The 23,348-nt window shown below is 45.3% G+C and overlaps 2 protein-coding genes and 1 long non-coding RNA gene across 3 annotated transcripts in view; 2 read left to right on the top strand and 1 right to left on the bottom strand.

Moving 5' to 3' along the window:
• LOC307210950 (zinc finger protein RFP-like) overlaps nucleotides 1-5,842 on the top strand; it is a 40,431-nt gene extending 34,589 nt beyond the window's left edge. Inside the window, exons 11-14 of the mRNA XM_079967152.1 lie at nucleotides 1,885-1,907; nucleotides 2,517-2,635; nucleotides 4,136-4,168; nucleotides 4,663-5,842. Coding sequence (XP_079823278.1) covers nucleotides 1,885-1,907; nucleotides 2,517-2,635; nucleotides 4,136-4,168; nucleotides 4,663-5,180 — 693 coding nt within the window. The 3' untranslated portion in view covers nucleotides 5,181-5,842. The remainder of the gene's footprint in view (nucleotides 1-1,884; nucleotides 1,908-2,516; nucleotides 2,636-4,135; nucleotides 4,169-4,662) is intronic.
• Nucleotides 5,843-7,387: 1,545 nt separating this feature from the next.
• On the bottom strand, nucleotides 7,388-17,848 carry LOC307208656 (zinc finger protein 28-like). The gene is made up of 5 exons (XM_079963491.1): nucleotides 17,780-17,848; nucleotides 16,421-16,547; nucleotides 14,043-14,515; nucleotides 13,254-13,341; nucleotides 7,388-11,911 (listed from the first exon to the last, which is right to left on the bottom strand). Exons 1-5 carry the CDS (start codon nucleotides 17,795-17,797, stop codon nucleotides 11,085-11,087), a joined length of 1,533 nt encoding a protein of 510 aa, XP_079819617.1. The 5' UTR covers nucleotides 17,798-17,848; the 3' UTR covers nucleotides 7,388-11,084.
• A 129-nt stretch (nucleotides 17,849-17,977) lies between these two features.
• LOC307209288 lies at nucleotides 17,978-20,791 on the top strand. Its single transcript, XR_013835515.1, has 2 exons — nucleotides 17,978-18,129; nucleotides 18,936-20,791. It is a non-coding gene; the product is annotated as an uncharacterized lncRNA (long non-coding RNA).
• The last annotated feature ends 2,557 nt before the right edge of the window (nucleotides 20,792-23,348 follow it).

The raw sequence follows: 23,348 nt of genomic DNA, 5'->3' as shown, positions 1-23,348 counted from the left end.
GGGCTCCTTTCAGCTGGCCTGGCCCCCCTTCTTCCGGAAGAGCACTCTGTGCCAGCCCTGCCCTCGCTGAAACTGCGTTTCACTTCAGCACTCACAGTGGAAAACTTTTGAAACTTGCCTTTGGAATTCTCAGCCCCCCCGACTTGCACCTCAGGGACTGGGGCTTCAGCCATTTCCATGCTTTTCATGACTCCTCCAGGGCTCTGGCCTCCTGCTGAAGTTTCACACAAACTTCTCAGCACCTCCCAGGCAGCCCTTGCTGACTTTACGCCCTCCAAACTGGGCAAAAATGATGCATGTACGCATGCTTTTAGCATAGCAAGCTCTCTTTGCATTCTCTGCTGGCTTTCTTCAGGCAACGCAGCCTCAAAGCCTGCAATGTCTGTCCCTTCAGGACCTGGATTCAGGGGACGTGGCTCTGTCTGGCTTACATCCCAAAGCCCAGTGACCAGAAACCAACCCCTTACTCTTCTGGACCAGGTTGCCCAACTTCTTAAAGTGAGCTTTTCAAGCGGAACGTCCTCAAAGACCTGGCTGTCTGCCATTCTCTCCTCTTTCCCGGGGCCCCAGCTGCTGTACTCACGTGTCACCAGCTCTCCGGCACCCGATTTCTCAGCTGCTTTCCCAGCTCTCTGCCTCAGCAACTCTTGCCTCTTAGAAGCAGGCAAAACACAGAACGCAGACCTCCGCCGCTTCAGTAGCGTCTTCCAGCTATTGCCAAGCTGACTTCAAACTTCAAAGCTCACGGCAGACTCTTAGCAACAGTTTTATTAGCGGTAATTAGGTCCTCCATAACCTGTGACGAAACTGTGATAAGATCTTAATTGCACTGGCCAGCTAATTGCTTTATGGCCCCAATTAGCCCCAGCATAATGCGGTCCGGCACGCTTCCCAGCCAAGCTGCGCTCAGACCTTCTTCTTCTCCGGTTTCGCCTTGCAGAGTAAAAAACACAGCGGATCAAAACCGTTGCAGTCTGCTTCAGATCCAAACACACCAAGCACTGTGTATGTCCAAATTCATCAGTTCTTTATTGCAGCAAATATTTACAGCTCAGCATTTCCCAAATTCTCCTGGACTGCTAGCATTCATGGCGTCCTCTCTCAGAGACACAGAGAGAACAACAAGTAGAGCTCCTCCCTCCTTCTAAAACGTCAGAATGGGAGGCACACTCAGAACAAACATTAACCCAGTAAGTTCTGAACCCCAACAGAATATGTATGAAAATATCCTAGAAAAACTACCCAATAGTTCAACTTACATGTACAATGACAAGTGCACCGGGAAGGGGTGGGATACCACAAATTCTTTTTGCAGCAAATTGGATGAAATTTAAGAAGTTATGGCCCAAAACTATCAATGGTGAAAAAATTCCTTAACTTTGCACTTAAAGGTGAATCCACCAAATGGGCACTTTATAAATTAATATGCAAACGGAATCACAGCCATCTGTCAACCTTTTCAGTTCTCTGAAATTTCCAAACAGTTCTCCAATAATGCTTACAAAAAATTCATACAAGATCATAAAGTGAAACTAACATAAAAAACATTATATTACAGAAAATTGCTTTGCAAAATGTGTGTTTCAGGCAAAATTGGATATAAAAATACCTATATTAGAAGAAATTCACACTAAAAGGCTGGCGAATTTTCAGAAGGACTTTTTAAAAATTGCAGACTGGTGTGGAAATGTGGAGAGCTGAAGAGGGGGAATAAAAAACTGAAAGATTCCAAAATTGGCTGACTAGGCCCTCCCTACCAAGAATATTTGTGTGTGCTGGGCAGACTGACACCAGACAGCCAGAGTCCCTCCATTTCAGGGTCTGAAGGGGCTTCCTACTGTGGCCTGTGTTGTGCATTGAATTCCATTCTCTTTTTCCCTCTAGGATGTGGGAAGCACCTTGCAGAGGTGAGTGGATCCAGCTTATTTCCATTAGCATCAGTAGTTAAAACCTGGCCCTCCAAGCTCCTGATGGAAAGACTTTAGAACTCCACACTCTGTAATTTCACCCACAAAGATTGGGACCTTCCTTTTGAACTTGTGGCACCCCTATTCTCGTTCCAAGGATGAAGACCAAAACACTGCTTCCTCCCCCCCCCCCAATTCCTCTCCACCATCCTTTCTTGGATATATTGATTTGATTGTACACCTGTGGAAGATTTGCTTCATGCTCTGAGAGCATCTGGTTCCAGAGCAGAGGTTATCTAAGGCAGAACACCAGCAACCACAATAAACAAATAGTCTGACCTTACTCAAGTGTTGCTAAGATAAAGCTGCTATACTTCCAAGCAACAGGAGAAAGTTACTTTCCTTGCAGCAACCAGTGCCTTTGTAGTTCCCTTCAAGATTTGCCAGTTCAGTCACTGCAGAAAACCCTCATGTACCACTCAGGTTCAGATTAGAGGTTACCAAAGCATCCATCTTGTTCTTTCTACCATTTTCTTCCTCCTTTTACTCCCCCTCCCTTTCCTTTACTAGGAATTAGTGATTTGAAAGGTGAACATTTTTCCTCATCAGGTGTGAGATAACAGAGAGATCGGAGAATCCACTGTATTTTCCTCCAGAGCTGAAGGAGGAGGCCTCCAGATTCTGTGATATGAATCTCCGTCTGGAGGAAGTCATGAAGGAATTCAAAGGTAATGATGAATGGCTGCAAGGATTTTATGCTGGGCATTTAACACAGAACATGTTATGCTGTTGCACCCTGCTTGTGGTTAACGCTTAGCTGGAATGAAATATTCAACGCAGCAATAGAGAAATTAAAATAGTAATTTATTTGTCAGACAAATAAATATGAGGCACAGTGGTATATGGTTACCAAGCTCTGGCCTGGCCTCTTGCCATTCTGGCCAGCACTTATATTTCCTTAATCCAGCCCCCTTGCTCCTCCTGTGGCTGCCTCTGTCCAATCAGCCTGGTTAAAATTCCTATTGGCTGTTTGCTAGAACCAATCACAAAAGATACACCCATTTCCTCTTGCCCTTTTATGGAAATCAAAAAGCTATATATTCTTCTATCTATAAATGACAAATAAGTAGTAATATATCTTACATGTGTCTCAACAAGGAATCTTAATTACCAGCTCACCTCTTGCCCTCCTTGCCCTATTGCCTTCCAAAACAGATAATTAATCTTGAATTTTTATCTTATGCATATGTCAAGGATTGAGTTCACATCAACATTGAGAGATCTCCTTCATTTGAAGGTTTCTAAACAAAAGGCCTGACAACCATATATCAGGAGTGCTCGATTGGCGTCTTCTGTCTGGCAAGGGGCTTGGCTGGTGGCTGACTTAATTTCAGGATAGTTACAACTCTTACAACTATATGAAATAAGAATCTAGCATTTCTTAAATCCTTTGCATAATTATATTTAAGCTAATATATTTAATACATAAATAACCTTTTAAAAGGAAAAGAAATCTTAAAAGGATCTTAGTTTAAGAAAGAAACAGCTTTAGAAAAGTCTTCCCAAAAATGTTCTCTTTCTGCCAGCTAGATGCTTTTTCACTGCTCTTGACCTTCTTAACCTTAGGAAGAAGATATGGCTCATTTACTATTTATCCACCCTTAATTTGTAGGGTCAGTGTAACCTTGGCTGTCAGCCTGTAATTCCCTTTTTACGACTTTGAGAGTTGTTTTCTGCTATAAATCAGGGGGCCCCCTTTGTCTAGGAGTAAAAACATTTTGCCAAGATTCTTAGGCAGCTGGTCTTCTGCCTGGCATGAAACAGAACATTTTTAAGCTCATTCTTAAAATACAAGCCCTGATTAAACATATAAGCTTTAATAAAAATGCAAGCTGTATTTTGCTCTTGCTGCGGACAGGAGTGGCACCATCATACCTCCCTCCCCTTGGTGGTCCAGCCATCAATTAATTCCCCCCCCAGAATGTCCCATGTACATTGGCATGCTGCAGCATTAGAAATGGTGGCTGCTACAAATAAAGTCCACACCAGACTATAGTAAAGTCAGGGGGGGTATTGTTCTACTGATTAATCTTTTACTTGAATCTTTAATCTTTTACTTGAAATAAAGATAGAACAGGTGCTGTGTTACTAAGTAATATTTTTCTAACAAAATTAATTTCAGGTAGAGCAGTGTAGTGCTTAAACTTGTTATCTTTTTTCTTTCTCAGATGCTATGTTATTCAGACAACAGTTTCAGAAAGGTAAATTTCCAATGGTGACCCAAATTCACAGGAGGGGTGGGGACTGGCATTTCATTGGGGTTGTACCATCTTTTCTGAAGACTTTGGAACCCTTAATACAGTGGTACCTTGGGTTACATACACTTCAGGTTACAGACTCCACTAACCCAGAAATAGTGCTTCAGGTTAAGAACTTTGCTTCAGGATGAGAACAGAAATCGTGCTCTGGTGGCGCAGCAGCAGCGGGAGGCCCCATTAGCTAAAGTGGTGCTTCAGGTTAAGAACAGTTTCAGGTTAAGAACAGACCTCCGGAACGAATTAAGTACTTAACCTGAGGTACCACTGTAAGTTATTAGCCTTCAAATGGCATTTATGTTCTTCATATGTATTGTCAAATCCCCGTTTTTTCAGGCGTCGTGTTCCAGGTTAAATAATACACATAAACCTGCCCCATTACATGTCAGTTTCTGCCTCTCAGCTGATTTTGCCGCTCTTTTCTTCATCTTTCCCAACAGCAAATGTCACTCTGGATCCAGACACAGCCCATTCCTGCCTCATCTTGTCCAAGGATGGGAAAAGCGTGAGATTGGCAAGCAGAAAGCAAGATGTGCCCAATAATCCTGAGAGATTCAACAACTGGCATTGTGTGCTGGGACTTGAGGAATTCACAGCAGGCCGACATTTCTGGGAGGTCACTGTGGGAAGTGAGGGAGAATGGGCTGTGGGGGTCGCCAGGAAGTCTATAGGGAGAAAGGGCCGTTTTCCCTTCAGTCCTGAGGGAGTGCTCTGGGCTCTGGAAAAGATGGGAAATGGGTACTGGGCCTGGAACCCGCCTTATAACCCTCCTCTGTCCCTGAGGGAGGAGCCCAGGAGGATCCGGGTGACTCTGGACTACAAAGGGGGACGTGTGTCTTTTTCTGACGCTGACTCAGGAGCCGAACTCTACACGTTCTCAGGAGCCTCGTTCTCTGGAGAGACCCTCCTCCCTTTCTTTCGTCTGTGGGGAAATAAAACCCCCCTCTGTATCTCCTGAGGAGACTAAATCTGCCTCTCAGGCCCAGCAGGAGTTTCTTTCCAGAAAAGAAGGGCTGAGGTAAAACCCAACATTTACCTCAGTTGCACTTTGGGCAGCTTTTTAGGGGCCGTGTGAGAAGATTACTCTACAATCAGCAGAAATAACAAAACAGACAAAAATGGTTGCCTTTTCCTGCTTTTTATTTCCCTTTTCCAGAATTCTCTCTGCAGACTATGTCTTAAAGAGACAGTAACACTTTTAACACTCCCAATATATAATGAGTTCCTCAAAAGGGCTCAGCCTCCATCATCTGGTTTCATTTTGCCACCTTCCTTTCCCAAGACCCCCAGCTGCTGTTAAAATACAAACATTCATGGATTACTAGAAATTAAGCCCTTTACCCACCTCAGGAGGGAAAGCTCCTTGCTGTGTAGACCTCAGACCGGAGGAAAACACAAATAATGTCTGTGTGGCACCAACTTCAAGCCTCACCATGAGCCCTGTTCCTCAGAGATTAATAAAATACAATCATCTTTATTGTCATTGTCCCATACAGAACAACAAAATTGAATCTCGCTGGATTCAGTGGGACTTCTGGACAATTAAATGCATTTACAGTTGCTGCATTAATCTTCTAGAAGTGTTGGATTCTGTATATCAGAGGCAGCCAACACAATGTCATCTGGGCTCCCATCCAGCAAGGCCAACTAGTCAGAGGTGATGGGAGTTGTAGTCCAGTGACTTTTGGAAGGAACCAGCTTGGCTCTGATTGCCCTATATATAATTCCCACTGAGCTTTCCCTCTGATCCCAAGCCCCGCGCTGGTTATGAGATGTCCCCCCAAAGAGGGCCTTTTCACTACCAAGTAGATATTAGTTTTCTCTGAGGCTTTTAAAGGCTATCATTTAATGCTGTTTCAATTCTCAGAACTATTTTGGTTTCAGTTGCCAGTTTTTAGTGCTGCATTTATGGTTCAAGATCTTATGCTGATTTTTATGGTTGTTGTGCCGATACAGATTTTATGCTGATTGCTTTTAATGAATTGCATTTGTTTTTTAATCTGTGAACTGACCAGATCATGTGGTTAATTAGGAGGTATAGGAATGAAGTGAAATAAAAATAAAAATGAAGTGAAATAAAAGCTCCAAAACTCCCTCCCAGGCTGTCAAGGGCCTCCCTCGATTGTTGCTGTTTCGCAGGACTATTCAGCAAGATGTCATTGACGCAATAATAGTGCAGTAGTGCTGTATTTATATGGGACAATCCACATATCATTCTGCTTTAGGGGTTATTCTGCAATTCTTCCCCAATGTTAATGGTTTATTGCCATATGAAGGGGCTCCCATGTCTTTTCTGTGAACCGCCCTGAGACCTCTGGGTATAGGGCAGTATGCAAATTCAAATAATAATAATTAATAATAATAATAATAATGGAACAAAAGCAGACACTCCACTCTAATATTCCTGACATAGAAAGCTCTGCAACTTCTGCCCTGGAGTGATAAGAAATGAAGCAATTATGAGTGTTGCACCAACAACCAGATCCCCACTTGGGATCTGGGCCAGAGAGCCCTAGTAAAGAAAGCCACATAGAGCCGGAAGCCAAACTGTCGCCTTCAGTCAGGCACATGACCGAGAAAGGGAACTAGATTTGAGGATGGCAGGATGTGGGGAGCAGGGCTTGAATAGAAATAGTGTCAGTACTTAATACCCAACCTAACCTCTGGTTTGACAGCCAAAGTAAAGAAAGCAGGCTATGTACTGGTTGTAGGTGAAAGGCTACAATTGGATCACATCTCTCACTATCCCTGACCACTGGGGGGTGATGGAGTCCAGCAATGTCTGGAATGCCACCGATTTCCCATCCCTGACCTAACAGGACAAAAGAAAGGAAAGTGGGGGTTGTTTGTCTGGAACTCACTCATACACTCCATACTCCAAAACACTGCTTAAGGTTGGGGTGAAATGGGAGTTTTATGTCTTGGAAAGAAGGGCTTTAGGGCTCATTTTTAAGTCAGACTTGCAGTTCCTCACAGGCTGCTACTCATTGCTGAGGAGGAACAGATGGTCCCGAGGACAATGTTGGGATGAGGGCAAAATAGGCCAACAGCCCTGACAGTGGATGGTCCAGTCCTGCGTGTGTGGAATTGACAAGAACCATGTGGATGGTACACATCTTGAAACACTGAGTGATAGAAGAAGAAAAAGCCAAGAAATCGCAAGCATGCATTATATACAAAATTTATTACTCATTCACACTCCCAGCTAATTTCACCCATCAGCTCTTAGTAAGTTTTTTTTAAATAAATGAATTTTATTAGTATTTTCCACACAACAACACGAAAGATATCAAAAAATAACAATACACTACACACAAAAACCAACATTTGAAAACAAAAAACAAACAAACAACATACCTTACAAGTTAATATTATAAACACTAAAACAACAAGACATTGACTTCCACCAATCCCACAGAACCTCCTTTATCTCTCATTGTGTCTTCCTGTTTTCCTGTTTTCTTTATCCTCTCTATCCTAACATCTAGATATAAATCCTTCTTTCATATCCTTTCACTTCACAAGGTTATTCCAGACTCAGCCAGATTTCTGCCCTCGAACCTTGACTTTTGAGGTATTCATTTAGGCACTTTCATTCTTTTTTTACTTCACTTTTTGGTTTTTGTCTTATTATATCTGTCAATTTGGCTAATTCTAGGTATTCTGAGAGCTTACATAGTCACTCTCCCCTAGTGGGTAACTGATTCCCTTTCCAGTACTTAGCCACCAGGATTCTTGCTGCAGACGTTGCGTATAAGAAAAAATTAGTTTTGTCTTTTGGAATATCATCATTTAAAATTCCTAAAAGGAATGCCTCTGGCCTTTTAATATATGATATTCTTAATATTTTCTTCATTTCTTCGTGGATCATGCTCCAAAATTTCCCAATTTCGGGGCATGTCCACCACATATGGTAGAAGGTTCCTTTTTGTATCTTGCATCTCCAGCACTTATTATTATATGTTTTATTCATTTTTGCAAGCCTTTCTGGTGCCAGGTACCACCTGTGATACATTTTCATATAGTTCTCTCTTATTAGGTAACATGCTGTAAAATTTATATTTTTTGTCCATAGTCTTTCCTATTCATTATATCCAATTGGGTGGCCCAGATCTTGTTCCCATTTTTTAATAGCGTCTCCTTTTTACTCCTTTTCTACTTTCCCATTTTGTAACAGTTTATATATTTTTGAAAGAGTCTGTTGGTTGTTATATAAAATTTCTTTTTCCCATACCGAGATTTTTTTAATCAAACCTCTTAAGCTTACTATCCTTCTCAAATATTGTTTTTAATTGGAAATATTCTAACCAATTCATCCCCTCTCTTTTAATTCTTCAAATTTCTTTACTGTCGGGCAATCTTTTATCTCTTCTACGAGTTCCCTATATGTTAGCCAGCTATCTTTCATATTGCTTCTATGCAAGGCTGATAGCCCTCCCTGGTGGCTATTACTATTGTTTTATTTTCCCCCCAGACTTTGAATAGGGCCTTTCTCACCAAATGATTAGTGAATCCACTATGTGCTTTTATTTTATCATGACCCAGGTAGCCATGCCACCCGAGAACTTTATTTGCCTAACCAAAGAGCTACACACAATGGGATACCCAAACGAAGAAATGAGCTTTCTTTCCCTGCCATATGTATTAATGGAAAACCTAATGAAAACTTAATTAATGGAGAGGAGTTCTTCAAATGCTCATACAGTGGTATCTTGGAAGTTGAATGGAATACGTTCCGGAAGTCCGTTCGACTTCCAAAATGTTCGGGAACCAAGGCTTCTGATTGGCTGCAGGCAGAATCTGCGGAAGCCGCATTGGACGTTCGGGTTCCAAAGAACATTCGAAAACCGGAACAATCATTTCCAGTTTTCAATCATTGGGAGCCAAAACGTTCGACTCCCAAGGCGTTTGAAAACCAAGGTATGACTGTACATTGGCAGCACTGTTCGAAATGAGAACAAATTCTTGAGCATCTACCCTTATGAAAGAGCTGTTTTCTTTTCAAATTTCACACATCACCCCAAAACAAAAGCCCACGTGGCACTATATTCCTAGTGAGGAGTTTATAAAGGTGAAAAAGCCTTGAGCCAAGTAACAACCTTTACGGAAAACTGCACCAGTTTCTCTGGGGAACTAGTTTGCTAGAGGAGTCTTGGAAGGTCTATCCACATTCACACTGTCTCATAAGAGACAGCCGCTAATAGCCATGCTTTGCAAGACGAAAAAAACGCTAGACGAAGAGACTCGCGGAACGGATTAATTTCGTCTTGCGAGGTACCACTGTATAGGCAACTCCCCATTTGCGTGTGATCGGCACATGTGTGACCACTGACATACATGCAGTTTTCAGCACTGAAAAGGGGATGGAATGGGGGCAGAACAGACTTACACACATCCCACTGATGCACATGGGGACCAGGAACACAACTCCCACACAAACGGAGAGTTGCTTGTATACAATCATATTGAAGGAATGGGTTTCCCAAACCCAAAACTGACTGTGAAGGCAGTTTGAAACTGCACCAAAATCCCTATTTTTCCTTAGCTAAAATCCATTAACTTGAGCTCTGAGTCAATGTATAAACAGAAACCCGGCTGTGCTCAGAGCCCTCTCTTTTATCAGCTTGTGACGGCAGGGATGACCCTGACTGCACCAGTAGAACAGAAAAGACACATTTGTACCTTATCTTATGTGCTGACCACAAAAGACGCACAGACCTAAGTCTGGAACAAGGCCAAATCGTGTTCTCAGAGATGACAACCTCTTCCTCCCTGATAAGAGTAGGAAGAGGAAGATCCTTTTATGGTCAGAAGTACAGGAAGGAATACCCTTTTATGGTTAAGAATACCAGAGCAAGAACATATGTGATGTCAACCTGCGTACATAGGCTGACGTGGTTGGAGGAAGGAGGGAGAGGGTGCCTGGAGGATATATATGCTGCATGAAACTTCTCATTTCTTTGGACTTGCTGTGGACTTGATCACGCAAGTGCCTTCTGCTATCCGGAGAGCAGAATAAACTCTTTCTTTGAACCAACCTCGGTGTCATTTGACTTCCTTCCTCCTGTCCCGGAGCAACGCAGACCCAATCGATGAACTCCAAGAAGGCTACAATATAAGGTGGCAGAGTCTATAGGCAGCATAGAGTGCATTGTACTGCTGCCGACTGTAGCAAGAAAAAACTATTTTTCAAAATGTTCCTCCATGTTAAAAAGGCCCTGCACATAGAAACCTAGTGCATCAGGGAGCAAGCTGGGCTAGAACCATTTTTCCTGATGTGCTAGATTTTTACTTGCTCAGAGTGTTCTCATTTTAAAAAATTAAAAATGAATCTGGGAAATTAAAAATGGCAGGTCCTGCATTTTCAGTTTGAAAAGGTGCAGGCCAGTCTCTCACCGCACCCAGCTACGTGCATAAGGCAGGCTATGCGCTCAGGACCACTTACCACTGCTCCTCTGCTGCGTACGTGGTTTTAAAAAACGCTGCCCAGAAAACTCTCCCACCCACGAAAAATGTTCAGCAATTCGTCAACCCATGTGGAATCCAGAAGACGCTTGCCACAGTTGTGAACCATTTCCGTGTTTTCTCTCTCTATTGGCGGTGGCTTATTTCCACTGGCAATAATGGGGCGGAAGGCGGGGAGCCCAACAGTAGGTGGTGCCAGAGAGTCAATGGCAGGCAGATCCAACTAGACTGCTAGTTCTCCCCTCTTCCTTCCTGCTGAACTCTACAAGGGACATCCTAAGACGATGGAGGCAGCCTACCGGCTGGGCCACTCCCCAGATTGGTGGCAAGTTGAGGGCAGGTGAGGTAGGAGCTGGCTAAGGGCAAACCAAAGTTGGGTCACCTCTTCTGCCAACTCTTACACCAGGAGAACCCACACTGAAGCTGGCCCTATGCTCGGAGCACTGCTGTCGCAGGGTCTCTCCCCACCATGAACCTTCTTGTGTCTAATCAGGGCGGTATTACGCGTGTAGCTTTTCCCGCACTCGGCGCAGTGATAGGGCTTCTCTCCTGTGTGGGTCCTCCGGTGCCTGATGAGGTTGGACTTCCAGCTGAAGCTCTCCCCGCACACGGAGCACCGGCAGGCTTTCTCCCCGGAGTGGGCAATCTGGTGCCCCATCAGGAAAGCTCGCTGCTCAAAGCACTTCACGCAGTCTGAATCACACCGGTGCGGGTTCTCTCCCTTGTGGTTCTTCTTGTGCGTCAGGAGGTCGATCCGGTGAGAGAACCGTTTCTCGCATTGCGGACACTTGTAGATCTTCTCGCCAATGTGGGTCCTCTCGTGGGCAACCAAGTCCAAACTATCGCCGAAAGACTTCCCACAATAGGAGCACTTATACATTTTCTCTGCTTCCGGTGGCATTGTCTGGTCTTCCAGAAGGGGAACGTTCCGATGGAGGCTGATCCCGTTCTCTTGGCCTCCCTTCCTCCCCTCAGTGCTCAGGAGGTTCTCAGGAAAGGTCCTCCTGGGTGCATTTTTAGCATCTTCCCCACAAAGCAGAGCTAGGTTAGGCTTGCTCTCTTGGAAGCTGTCAACCTGCTGCCGAGTCTCAGGAGTCTCCTCTACTTTGGGACCCCAAAAACATCCCCCCATGTCGATTTCCAGGGATGTCCTACTGTGGCTCATTCGCTTAGGTGTTCCTTGCCAAAAGGTCTCCTCAGACTTGAGCGCTCCATTGCCATTTCCTGAAACAAACAAGAAAAATGACATGAGAAGGAGAGAGTGGGAGGGAGCCTTCAATTTTTGAAAAATAATAGTAAGTAAAAATAGTGTTCAGCTGATCACTTGGTAAGATCAGGCGTAAGGAAACTGTGGTCCTTGTAGTAAGGTTAAAAAGCTTACTGGGAAATGATATATAATGAATTGAAAAGGATGTTTAAAATAATGTTTGTAAAAAAACAACAACCAGAAGCTTTTCTTTTGGGAATTATAGGGACAGAATTACCTAAATTGTACAGAAACTTATTCATGTATGCTACTACAGTGGCAAGAATGTTACTCGCCTCGAAATGGAAAGAAGCAGAAGTCTCAGCAAAGGAAGAGATCCCTGGCCTCTTAATTTTCCCACAATTCCCTGGAATGGGAATTGCCTCGCCTCTTGTACAGGAGTGGTCTTCTTCTCTCCTGCCCCACAATGGTAGGCGAAACCAGAGCCAATAGATGCTCGCTTGGCCTCCTTCTTGTCTCCCACTGAGTTACAATGGCTCTTCCCCAAAGTGGTTTGTATTAAGTTTCAGTAACATAGGAGAAAAACTATTTAAACAAAACAACAATTTAAAAAACCCCTACCAGAGTACATATCAGTTATTGTGGGCATTACAATAAATATATATTATGATATTTATGGTATCTGAAGAAGTGTGCATGCACACGAAAGCTTATACCCAGAACAAACTTAGTTGGTCTCTAAGGTGCTAATGGACAATTTTTAAATTTATTTTATCTATTATGAGCAAACTATGGGTTGTTTATGGGAATCATTTCCTCCCCGTAACAATTCCTTGACTGCCAGTTAGGAAGAGGGTGTGCTTGGTACATATCCTCTCCACAGATGGCAGGGTATTGTTCTTCTGGCTATGCGTGGACTCTTATTTGGAAAATGAGTTCACTATTAATATTTATAGACTACAAATAGCATTCCAGCAACCAATTTGTGGAATTTGCTGTCAGAAGATGTGGCAAGAGCAATTGGTTTAATGACTATAAAGGTCGATCAGTTAAATTAATGGAGGGAAGGATGGTTACCAAAAACCGCTATACGGAGCCTCCATGTTCAGGGACAGTGTAGCAGCAGGTGGGGGAGCAACAACAGGGAAGGACTATGGACCTGGTGCCTCAAGATAGGCCTCTGGTTGGCCACTCTGGGAAACAGGATGCCAGGCTTAGATAAGGTTTGGATCCAGCAAGGCTTTTCCAATACTCTTAAAACTTAGCATAAAGGTATGGTTTGTTTGTTTTTTTAAAAAAAGGAACTGCTTCAAATAACAGCCTGGTAGCATCCCTGGAGTCACCCCTGACAACACTTACCCAAGAGATCGTCCTCTCGCATCTTCACTGAGTCCATCAGATCCTGCTCCAACAAGGAGGGATTATCATCTCCTGTAGGCCTCAATGCCTAAAAGAGAAAGAGGAGTGCAACTCAGTACGAAGCATAGCACCTAAAAGAGGGTCTTCTCCAACATTAATCATCTCTGACACTACGAGTGGCAGGTGAAGCCTTGGTGGGGGTATCACCAAACACCACTGGGGGGTTTCTGGTTGGCCCATGACAGGGCCTTTATAGTGGTGGTTCCCTATTTGTGGACCTAGCGATGTGCATTTGTCTCCCTCGTTATTGACTTTCATGATTTTTTTTAAAAAAACACTGATATTTACCCATGCCTTCGGTGGCTGAAATGGCACACAATGAGATCTACGTTTTTAGAATGTTTTAAATTGCTCTTAGGATCCTTTTTCTCCCCATTATAATTGATGTGTTTTCCACCCTGGGCGTCTTCATGAGGAAGCGTGGGATAGAGAATGAAATAATTATATTAGTAATTTCACGTGGTGTGTGCCACAAGACAAGGGAAGACCTGTTCTCTGCCATCACCCACCCCAATCCACACAAAGCCCTCAACTGCCTTCGACATGATTGCACCACCAGTGTAAGCAGGGGGACCTGGGATTGGGTTCTCTCTCCATCCTTCTTTAGTATATAAACAGCAGGAGTGGAAGAATAAAGTATGATTAGAAATGTAGTTCAGCAATATCCGGAGGTTCACAGATTCTCCTCATCTCTGTTCAGACAAAACAGGGGTTTAGAGATCATCTCACTTTTTCTTCCGGCCTCCCTTGCATCTCCACACCAACACTCTCCTCCTCAGACAAAACCTCTTCTTTCACTTTCACAAAATACTTCGGGCTTCCTGGAGTTTCACAGCCAAGGCCTGGCAGGGTGTGATCAACGCCTTCTCCACTATGTCCATGGCTGTGGTTCACGACCCCCTTCAAAGAAGCCTGGGATTCCCTTATATCAGACACCAATGAGGACTGGGGGCAGGGAAGCCCAGAGGGAGTGGATGCTGCTGTCTTCAGGAAATTCAGGAACTGGTCTTCCCATTCCAGCTGGGACCTAGAAGCGGGAGTCTGCTTGGCCTGCGGCAGACTTGCCCCACACAGAAACTGTCTCTCAGTCCCAAGTTGGACTGCAGGAGTCTCATTTTCTCCTCTTTCCATTCTTTCCCCGGGTTCATGGGCTGCTACCAACTCCCACGCTTCCACATTCATTCCTGGCTGCAGCTCCTGGACTGAAAAGAAAAGAGAACGTAAGAGCCTGGCAACTGGATCAGGCCAATGGTCCATCTAGTTCCAACATTCTGTTCTCGCAACAACCTTCTGAGTGCAATATTGCTCTCCTCACTTATGACTGCCAGCAACTGGCATTCAGAGGTATCCTGCCTCTAACCGTGGCAGACACTGGGGTCTCAAATTTCAGTGGAGCCCTGTGCAACACCCAAAATCAGTGCCCCCCTAGCCTTGCATTCTACATTATAGCTGCAGTGCCCCAGGGGTTCTGCACCCAGTAAAAACAAGCCAGTCACGCTCCCCTAAATCTGCCTTTCCAGTGGAGGTAGAACGTAGCCAGCCTAGCTGGCAGATACCGATAGCCTTGTCCTAAATGAATTTGTCTAACCAACTTTTAAAGAAATCTGAGCTGCTTCTCACTCTGTGCTCCTTTTGCCTCTTCTGAACCTTCCAACATTTGGCTTCCATTGGATGGCTCACTAATTTGGGCAATACTACCCTCCCCACCCATCATAGTATAACTTCACTGAGGAGAGTGAGCCCAGACTCTCGAGGGCTAGTATAGTTGTACCTTGGAAGTCAAATGGAATACGTTCCGCAAGTCCATTCAACTTCCAAAGTGTTTAGAAACCAAATTGCGGCTTCTGATTGGCTGCAGGAAGCTCCTGCAGCCAATCGGAAGCTGCAGAAGCCACATTGGACATTCGGCTTCCAAAAGAATGTTCGAAAACCAGAACAATCACTTCTGGGTTTCAATAGTTCGGGAGCCGATTTGTTCAGGAATCAAGACGTTCAACTTCCAAGGTACAACTGTACACACACACACCTACACACTCTTAGCCCAATATGTCCCTGTCTCTCACTCTCTATGGCTCATGTCTGACCACTCTGTTTTTTTCTATTTTCCCAGTGTGGTTTTACAGTCAATTCTTGTTACCAGGGAACTCTCAGAATTGCAGCTGTGAAAGGAACAGGTGTCTCCTAACAACTCTCAGAACCCTTCAAAATCACATTTCTTGGGGACTCTGTGGGGGAAGCCATGACTGTTTCAAGTGGCAGGATACTGTACTGTATAGTGCATATGGGGCCAGACAGAAGGGATAGCACAGAGCCTTCTGCAGTCCTGCAACTCTGCCCACCGTTGGCTGTGCCCCACACTGGCTTTTCCTATGGTGAACAAACTTTCATAGGAAAAAGATTCCCCCACCCTAGCACAGATGCACACATTCTCATTTATCTTACTCAGGTTAGGAGCGAAAACTTGAGGGCTGAGAGGGTAGTCCACTAATCAGATCTATCAGGCTTCTTTGGTCAGGTGCGACAGATGCCCACCTTGCATTTGGCCATTGAAGAAAGAATTAAAGTCTCCAAGAACAGCCCAAGAAAAGCCATTTTTATGAACTAGTGGCGAGAATCAATATAATGAGAATGGCTGGAGAAGGCTAAGACTGAGTGTTATCTTGACACTTGATATGGAAAACCACTAACTCAACCTGGCCTTGCTGACATTCTTGAGTTCCTGGCTGAGATGCAAAAGTACAGAGTGGCTCAGCTACTCCAGCATCCTGTTCTCACAGCGGCCAACAGATGCCCATGGGAAGCCTACAAGCAGGACCTAAGTGTAGCTGCACTCTTCCCTCCTGCAGCTTCCAGCAGCTGGAATACAGAAGTAAGACAATGTAGTCTTATCCTCCAGGAACTGATCTCATCCTCTTTTAAAGTCATCCAAGTTCATGGCTATTACTGCCTCTTGCAAGCTCCACAGTTTGTGTAAAGAAGTATTGGTTTGAGGTGTGTACTTAGGATGTGACATGGAAGGAAGCTGGAGATCCTAGGAATGGGAACCAGCTAGAGAGGGCCTTAAGCAATAGGAACATTAGGGTTAGCACACCTTCACAGATACTTACCCAGGGAGGCTACCATCCCATAGTTCTCTGCCATGACTTCCCAGTAGAGAGCCCTTTGGCCTGTATCTAGCAGAACCCATTCCTCCTCGGTGAAACACACGGCCACCTCTTTGAAAATCATAAGCCCCTGTTAAGAAGAAGGGCAAGGAGGGAGATTCTCATTCCTCTGAAGCCGCCTTCTATCACATCACATCAATGACATGACTGAAATTATACATGGTACAGAGAGAAAAAAAGTTTCCCTCCCTCTCTCATAGCACAAAAAATCCTGAGCAGTATAATTTACCCAGGGGGGTATGGGGTGCTAGGGAAAGAGTAGCTCCTCTGGTGGGGGACACATCGTGCTCCCTGTACCTAGTTTTCAAACATGACTCCTAGAAGCTGTCAGCATAAGATAGTCACTACTCCCTGGGAATGGCTTCAACTGGTCAGCTAATCCAGGTGAGGGTGGCCAATGGGTCTCAAACCCTTGGTAAGGGACTTTCCCTGCATGCAAAGACAGGCTCTGACAGGTTGAATGGATGAGACCAATAGTGTGTCCAATGGTCAAGAGGGCGGTTTCCGTACGTGCTGTAGAGAGAAATGAGAGGGAGATGGGGCTTGTCAACCTGGGAAGGGAGCCTATGGAGGAGAAGGAAAACTCTGGTCCTAAACCTCCACTGCCTTGTGGGTTATCTTCAGAAGAAAAGGCTAAATAGAAAATCCGACACAAATCCAGAGTGGAGTCTCTAAGGAGGTTGCATGGCACCTTTTATGCCTCCTTCTGGGCAACTCCTGCAGCCAAGCTGGTGCCAAACGTATTGTTCTGCTTTCCCTTGGACCATATCAGCAAGGTTGAGAATGGGCTCTTGTCCTATGGGCCACCAAGGCCTCCACACACACGGCCCACACTTGCACTCTGGAGATGTCACAACAAGGGAGATAGCAGCCAGGAGCTCCTTTGGTGCTGCTAACGCGGTAGTTTCGAATTCACCCCCGGAGGCACACTCCATTGTCTCTTTCATGACAGGCAGATGCCAACAACACGCCCGCCCATCTAACTGCGTTGCCCCAGCCACTCTGGGCGGCTTCCAACAGGCTATAAAAACCCAGCATAGCATATGCTGCCTTCAACTTAGGGCGATTGGGGTGGGAGGACAAAGGGGAAGCGGGATGAGGATCTCCCACTCCTCTGAACTCCTCGGATGAAAGAAGAATTAACAGCGCGAGGGAAGCAGGACCAACCCCGCCCCCGCAACCCTCACCAACCTCGCAGGGCTGCAAAGAGCAAGGGCCACACAATGCGCGCCCAGCCAGCAGCCCAACCCGGAGACCCTTGCTCCTCGTGCCAAGCCTTCCCCAGCAGCCCATTCTCCTGACCTGCCTTTGGCCCTCCATCTCCAGCAGCCAGGCGTCATTCTCTGCCCGGGGGGCGGGGTGGGGGGTGGGATTCACCGGAAGGAAGAGACCGGCTCTCGTCGGCGCTTCCGGTCTTAAGCCGCCCACGAGCTAAAGCAGAGCCCACCGTTGCTGCTCTGGGTAGAGCGACGTCCCCATCAGGGTTGCCATAGTGAGCCGCTCTACCCTCGTTCTATCTTTATGGGTGGTTATTATAGATACTTCCGGCTTTCCGCTCCTCCGATGCAAAGTGCAAGGGGGGGGGGCTTCACCAGAGAGATGCTGTGGCCTAGAGCGGGTTGTTTTTACGTCACGTGGTGTTGTGTTTCCAGGTCAGGAGGAGTCGGTGCTGGGCGGGGAGAGGGAGATGTTTTTATACGACACTGGAGGACCTTATGGTGGCCGAGCGGGGGAAGCTTCTGCAGTTTAGGAAGTGGGCATTTTAGCAAGTGTGGCATGGAAGACATGCTGCCCCTATTGCAATTTTCTTTTCTGCACAGCAACTGAAGATGCAGGAGCCTTTGGCAATCAGCTTTATTTTGCCTGTTTATTAATGCGTATCATTGTTTTTCGCTTTTGTTTGTTTCAGCGTTATTGTTGGTTTTAATTTTCGTTGTGAGTTTGCCGTTTTGTTTTGAAAAGCAACTCATAAGTCCTAATAATAATAATATTAAAAAATTCTGTCTTCCAACCAGTGGCGTAGCGTGGGGGGTGCAGGGGGGCCGGCCGCACCGGGCGCAACATCTGGGGGTTAGGGTTAGGGGGCGCAAATCCACGGGTTAGGGGGCGCAAATTACTTGCCTTGCCCCGGGTGCTGACAACCCACGCTACGCCACTGCTTCCAACAGTGGTCAACAAGGTGCTTGTGGGAAGCCCACAAAGCAAGAAACTCAGTAACAATAGCACTGTTCTCTCTACCTTTGTGTTCATAGGGAACTCGTATTCAGAGGCATACTGAGCCCCACAAACTCCTAAAATCTGCCCCAAAGGGTACGTGGCGTAAACATAGGACAGGTTTAGGGGAGTACATGGAGGAAGAAGGGCACGTTCTGTTGCACTAGTATAAATCCTTCCACTATGTAATGAGAGACTGCTGGATATACAAGCCATAACATTTATTGAATGTTTTTCTGTTTAGTGGCAGCAAAGGGGCTAGAACTGTTCGGAAGAAAAGTGTGGCAGTGAACTGGGCAAAACGTTTCTTTGCATGAGAGGAAAAAGACACATTCAGACCCGTTTTTGTAGGGAGGCAGAGAGGAAATGGTCCTAATTTGAGAAGGGAGCAACTTGGTTCTTTATTTGCATACAATTATTCAGTCTTGTTGGAAATAATGGGATTTTAATTAATCACAGCTAAATTGCCCCACTAATTTCATTTGGATGCATCTCAATGAGTTGGATTTGAGCTGATGTATGTGGTTGAAGGCCGCTGATTCAGGCTTCAGAATGGAAAAGCTTGGAATTAACTTTTATTTTTACAAAATTAAATAGTTTAGTTATTAAAATTTAATTTCTTTGTTCTTAAGTGTACAGTTATGAATACTTCATGAAGTTCATAGTAGATATGTCTCCAGCTCTTATTATTAATGGAAATTGTTGTGTAAGTAGATTTATGAATTTTACTTTTTTTGTCTTCAAGTGTCTTTTGGTGTTCTGAATTATATGTTTAATAAAGTGGGTTTAACCTGCTTGCATTCAGTTTTATTTTAACCATTTAGAAATAAAAATAAAATGGTGTGGTGCAGCTATAAGCTTTTTTACTCCAAAGCAAACTGTCCTGAGTTTAATGGGATTCAGGCCTAGCAACATGCTCTGCTATTCTCACTCTGAAACAGTTTCAGAGATCACTTTAGCTCTGCTGCTGACTTCTGGACTTAAAAAAAGAAAAAAGGTAAATTTAGTACTACAGAGGACAGGTGAGACCCTCACTTCTGCCCCATGTCTCCTACATCCATGAACTCAGTTTGTACCTAAGTAGGGTGCTGCTCATTCGAGCAACTTGAACACTGCAAGCTTCAGAGAAAGGCAGAGACAGGGAACCTGTGGCTTTCCAGGTGCTGTTGGATTCCCAGCTCTCCTCAGCCCAAGTCAGCATGCCCAACGGTCAGGGGTGGCAGGAGTCACAGACCTAGAGTGCCACAGGTTTCCCTGCTCTGGGCGTTGGGGACACAGCTTCATAAAGGCTGCAGCAAGGAGAGCTCAGGGCATTTCCAGACTGTCACTATTTGAATGGGATTCAATTACACAGGGAGTTGTTATTCTGCAACAAATACGCTTCCCCCCACAAAAGACCAGACTTTTTGCAGTAAGGAAAGTGACAGGGAAATGCACTGGAAAGTGTGGGATAACACTTGCTGTGGTGCAGCATTGACGAGCCAATCCAAATCGCACATTTAAAGCACAGCCAAAGCTCATGACTTCCCTCAAAAAAATATTGGGAATGGTAGTTTCCACCCACAGATGTGCAATTTCTGGCACCCTTAACCAACTATGGTTCCTGGGATTCTTTTGGGGAAGTGATGTGCTTTAGTTAAGATTCCTGCACCACACGTGGTTGGACTAGATGACCCTCAGGGTCCCTTCCAACTCTACAATTCTATGAAAAGCACATGGGACACTTTAAATGTGTGGTGCTGATGTGCCCATTATCCAATCTCCCACAAACAAATCAGGATGACTGCTCAATAAACAGGCTGTCTCGAAGTGCCCTTGATTTAGCCCCACATTTTTAACTTAAAATTGCCTGGTTACAACAGTTATTTTATGCAAGCATTTCATTAGCCCAGACGTTCTTCTGGCTGACACTATTGTTTCATCTTGTGTTTTTTTTTGTTGTTGTTTTTAAACCCGCTGCACCACTGCCTGTGTTTATGTTTGTTTTTATTGCATTGTTTTATATGCTGTGAGCCGGCTCTGAGCGCTGTGTTTTGTGGGGGAAGGGTGGGATATGCATTTCCCCCCTAAATAAATAAAATCAATAAAAGCCTCTCCGCTCGGTTTGCTGTAGTCATTTCTGCCGCAACAGCTTCTCCCCCAGAGATTTAAAAGCCGAGAGGGTGTTTCCTCCCCCCTCCTCCTTTGGGCTTCAGACCTACTAGGAAACTATAATGGTCTGCAATATGTAATCAGTAGTAAAAAAGAAATGTTCCTCAGCAGCTGCAGTCTCTGAAACGGCAGCCTCTGCACAGTGATTAACAAAAGATGTTGCTGGAAAGGACATGGAAAAGGGCAATCAAAATTATCAAACAACTAGAGCAACTTCCCTATGAGGAAAGGTTAAGGGGTTTTTTTTAAATACAGGACAATTTTTCTCCAAATCCGCCCCCCCCCCCCTCAGATTGCTGGAAATTATTGCGGCCCACCAGTCACAAAATGCAGGCAACATTTGACATAATAATCTGGCAATTACAGTGGTGCCTCGCAAGACGAAAGGAATCCGTTCCGCGAAGGAATCCGTTCCGCGAGTCTCTTCGTCTAGCGGTTTTTTCGTCTTGCGAAGCAAGCCCATTGACGGCTTAGCGGATTAGTGCTATTAGCGGCTTTTAGCGGCTTAGAAAAAGGGGGGGGAGAGAAGAAAAAAAACCCCGCAGGAACTCGCAAGACATTTTCGTCTTGCGAAGCAAGCCCAAAGGAAATTCGTTTTGCGAAGCACCTCCAAAACGGAAAACTCTTTCGTCTAGCGAGTTTTCCGTCTTGCGAGGCATTCGTCTTGCGGGGCACCACTGTACTGTCTTTCCCACCCCACCCCACCCGAAATCTAATCCATCTTTCAAAATGGTTGAATTCTATGCTGCACTATTTTCCTTGTGGCAAGGTGTTTCAGAGCTCACCTTTCCTCAAGTTCAGTGCAGCTGCTGGAAGTGGTAAGAGAGGAAGAGTGTTCTTGCAGTTGGATCCTGCTTGTCAGCATCCCAGAGGGATCAAGCTGGCCACTACCTGGGTGCTGAAATGCACTTAGGCAGGAAGATCCAGCTGCAATAATAATAATAATAATAATAATAATAATAATAATAATAATAATAATTTATTTGTACCCCGCCCATCTGGCTGGGTTTCCCCAGCCACTCTGGGTGGCTTCCAACAAAGATGAAAAATACACTAAAATGTCACATATTAAAAACTTCCCTGAACAGGGCTGCCTTCAGATGTCTTCTGAATGTCAGGTAGTTGTTTATCGCTTTGACATCTGATGGGAGGGCGTTCCACAGGGCGGGCGCCACTACCGAGAAGGCCCTCTGCCTGGTTCCCTGTAACTTGGCCTCTAGCAGTGAGGGAACCGCCAGAAGGCCCTCAGAGCTGGACCTCAGTGTCCAGGCAGAACGATGGGGGAGGAGACGCTCCTTCAGATATACTGGACCGAGGCCGTTTAGGGCTTTAAAGGTCAGCACCAACACTTTGAATTGTGCTCGGAAACGTACTGGGAGCCAATGTAGGTCTCTCAAGACCGGTGTTATATGGTCTCGGCGGCCGCTCCCAGTCACCAGTCTAGCTGCCGCATTCTGGATTAGTTGTAGTTTCCGGGTCACCTTCAAAGGTAGCCCCACGTAGAGCGCATTGCAGTAGTCCAAGCGGGAGATAACCAGAGCATGCACCACTCTGGCAAGACAGTCTGCAGGCAGATAGGGTCTCAGCCTACGTACCAGATGGAGCTGGTAAACAGCTGCCCTGAATACAGATTTGACCTGTGCCTCCATGGACAGCTGTGAGTCCAAAATGATTCCCAGGCTGCGCACCTGGTCCTTCAGGGGCACAGTTACCCCATTCAGGACCAGGGAATCCTCCACACCTGCCCGCCTCCTGTCCCCCCAAAACAGTACTTCTGTCTTGTCAGGATTCAACCTCAATCTGTTAGCCGCCATCCATCCTCCAACCGCCTCCGGACACTCATACAGGTCCTTCACTGGTTCTGATTTAAAAGAGAGGTAGAGCTGGGTATAATCCGCATACTGATGAACACCCAGCCCAAACCTCCTGATGATCTCTCCCAGTGGCTGCATGTAAATGTTGAAAAGCATGGGGGAGAGGACAGAACCCTGAGGCACCCCACAAGTGAGAGCCCAGGGGTCTGAACACTCATCCCCCACCACCACTTTCTGAACACGGCCCAGGAGGAAGGATATAAGATGGGGGGCACCTGGCTTGCCAGAAGTACATATGAAAAGGATCTAGGGGTCTTGGTAGACCACAAACTTAACATGAGTCAGCAGTGTGATGTAGCAGCAAAAAAGCTACTGCCATTCTAGGCTGTATAAAGTAACAGGACTGCACTATTATGCCTTGGTCAGACCCCACCTGGAGTCCTGTGTCCAGTTCTGAGCATCACGATTTAAGGATATTGACAAGCTGGAACATGTACAGGTGTGGGTAACTAAGATAATCAAGGGTCTGGAAATCAAGTCTTATGAAGAATGGTTCAGGGGGTTGGATATGTTTAACCTGGTAAAGAGGAGACTGAAAGGAGATATAACAACCATCTTCAAATATCTAAAAGGTTATCATCACATGGGAGATGGAGCAAGTTTGTTTTCTCCTGCTCCGGAGGGTAGGACCC

The sequence above is a fragment of the Podarcis cretensis genome (genome assembly GCF_951804945.1).
Source record: "Podarcis cretensis genome assembly, chromosome: 2".
Classification (NCBI taxonomy): Eukaryota; Metazoa; Chordata; class Lepidosauria; order Squamata; family Lacertidae; genus Podarcis; species Podarcis cretensis.
The sequence above is the reverse complement of the archived record's forward strand: the minus strand, read 5'-3'. Positions and strand labels throughout refer to the sequence as shown.